Source organism: Labrus mixtus, unplaced genomic scaffold (genome assembly GCF_963584025.1).
Source record: "Labrus mixtus unplaced genomic scaffold, fLabMix1.1 SCAFFOLD_100, whole genome shotgun sequence".
Lineage (NCBI taxonomy): Eukaryota > Metazoa > Chordata > Actinopteri > Labriformes > Labridae > Labrus > Labrus mixtus.
The window spans coordinates 152,501-155,000 of NW_026870264.1; the positions used below are offsets into that span (position 1 = coordinate 152,501).

Genomic DNA, 2,500 nt, shown 5'->3' on the forward strand with positions numbered 1-2,500 from the left:
CCTGCACAGCTCCTCCTCCTCCTCCCCCTCCTCCTCCTCCTCCTCCTCCTCTGTGGGGGGGTACAGGCTGTGACACTCCCCCTCCTCCTCCTCCTCTGTGGGGGGGTACAGGCTGTGACACTCCCCCTCCCCCTCCTCCTCCTCCTCTGTGGGGGGGTACAGGCTGTGACACTCCCCCTCCCCCATCTCCTGGTCGAAGCCGCTGTCTGCTAACTCTCTGTGATCCACACAGACGCTCTGCATGACGTCTCTCATGTTGTACCTGACGCTGCTTCCTCCTCCACTTTCTTCAGTGACAGTGAACGCATCGTCAGAGGAGGTCAGGTAGTACGAGCCAATCAGAGTCTGCTTCAAACCCCGGCTGTGTAAAGAGTTCAGACTTCCTGTTCTGAAAGCAGAGACGCTGTCCTCGCCGTACTCGTCTGGGGGGGCACTCTCTGTATCGTCATAGCTCATCATCAAGGAGGACAAAGATCCAGCACAGGCCACCAGGAGGTCCTGGTCCTGGTTCAGGCTGAGACCCCCTGATGTCCCGGGATACGTCTGCCGTCTCTTCATTGGAATGGAGCACGTTCTGTGTCGCACGGCGGCGATGCTGTTGTTCCTGATCCAGGACTTCCTGTGCTGCCCAGTAATGAAGTCTCTGGTGAAGCTGGACCTGTTGGTGGACAGGGATGGTCTGATGAGGGACGGCTCGAAGCTGTCGGGCTCTGATACCTGATCGAATGACGGGGAGCGTCCCTCAGAGTACTGGCTATAGTCCTGGCAGGTGATGTGTGGGGGGCGGAGCTCTTCCAGCGGTCTCTCTGAGAGCCTGCAGGAGGACAGGTCCTGGGTCAGCTCGTCCAGAACCTTCACTCTGAGGTCTGAGAACTCTCGGGGGGGCGGGATGTCCCAGAAGTCATCAGCACTGGCGCCCTTCTGGAAGTGTTTCCTCTTCCCTGCAGGTCCCGACCTGAACACAGGGGGCGGAGTCTCCAACATGAACTCTGACCTCTGTAGTCTGTGGGCGGAATCAGAACTGACGCACGCTGAGTCACTGTGAACCGACCCAAAGGTGAAGCTGTTGTCTGAGCCGTGGTTGGTCACATGGTGGGACTCATTGTTTGGCGTCCATGATTTCCCACAGGCGGTGTTATGAAACATCTGGTCAGCGTTGGCGTTATGAAACATCTGGTCAGCGTTGGTGTTATGAATCATCTGGTCAGCGTTGGTGTTATGAAACATCTGGTCAGCGTTGGTGTTATGAATCATCTGGTCAGCGTTGGTGTTATGAATCATCTGGTCAGCGTTGGTGTTATGAAACATCTGGTCAGCGTTGGTGTTATGAATCATCTGGTCAGCGTTGGTGTTATGAATCATCTGGTCAGCGTTGGTGTTATGAATCATCTGGTCAGCGTTGGTGTTATGAAACATCTGGTCAGCGTTGGTGTTATGAATCATCTGGTCAGCGTTGGTGTTATGAATCATCTGGTCAGCGTTGGTGTTATGAAACATCTGGTCAGCGTTGGTGTTATGAAACATCTGGTCAGCGTTGGTGTTATGAAACATCTGGTCAGCGTTGGTGTTATGAAACATCTGGTCAGCGTTGGTGTTATGAATCATCTGGTCAGCGTTGGTGTTATGAAACATCTGGTCAGCGTTGGTGTTATGAATCATCTGGTCAGCGTTGGTCTTCTGGTTCGTGAACAGGAAGGTGGTCTTGATCCCGGCCGTGTTCATGTGGAGCAGTTCGTGGATCTCCAGCCTCACATGTGATGCTGAACAGTTGATGTTCATGATGTTGGTGATGGGAGCGGACAGACTCATCGGGTCGTCTTTGTTTCCAGAGAAATGTTGATGCGACTGCAGGAAGGTGATCTTTGGGTTGGCCTCGTCGTTAACGGAGATAGACGTTACGATCTTCACTCCTCTCTCTGCGTCCTCCATTGTCTTCGTATAAACGCTTCTCTGCTTTGTGTCTGAACACAAGTCGTCGTCTTGTTTGAATCTTTTCTCTTTGGGTGGAGCGTTGTTGTTTTTGTCCTCGTCTTCGGATCCTGACGGAGCGTTCTCCTTTCTGAGAGAATCAGCTTCGCCTTTTTCCACCGCGTCGTCTCTGTAGCTGACGCTGTTCCTCTGGCTGTGTTTGTGAAAGATGTACGGGGAGACGCTCTCTGAAGGGACAACAAATGATCTTAATGTTTATATTCAAATGATAATGACACACGTCCATATTGATTTGTATTTAAGGAGCCCCTCACACCCCCTCAAAACTGTCTCCTGCAGTGAGTCAGTCCCCATAGAGCTCTATGTTAAAATGTCTAACTTTACAGCTGCAGTTCCTCCAGTGTCCACTAGAGTCTGTCTCCTGCAGTGAGTCAGTCCCCATAGAGCTCCATGTTAAAATGTCTAACTTTACTGCTGCAGTTCCTCCAGTGTCCACTAGAGTCTGTCTCCTGCAGTGAGTTAGTCCCCATAGAGCCCCATGTTAAATATGTTTACATCCTGGTACTAAACC

General features: G+C 52.0%; 1 protein-coding gene across 1 annotated transcript in view; it reads right to left on the minus strand.

The window, feature by feature from the left end:
- pdzph1 (PDZ and pleckstrin homology domains 1) overlaps positions 1–2,447 on the minus strand; it is a 9,323-nt gene extending 6,876 nt beyond the window's left edge. Inside the window, exon 1 of the mRNA XM_061034052.1 lies at positions 1–2,447. This exon is cut by the window's left edge and continues 409 nt beyond it. Within this exon, the coding sequence (XP_060890035.1) occupies positions 1–1,929 (1,929 nt within the window). The 5' untranslated portion in view covers positions 1,930–2,447.
- Positions 2,448–2,500: the final 53 nt, after the last annotated feature.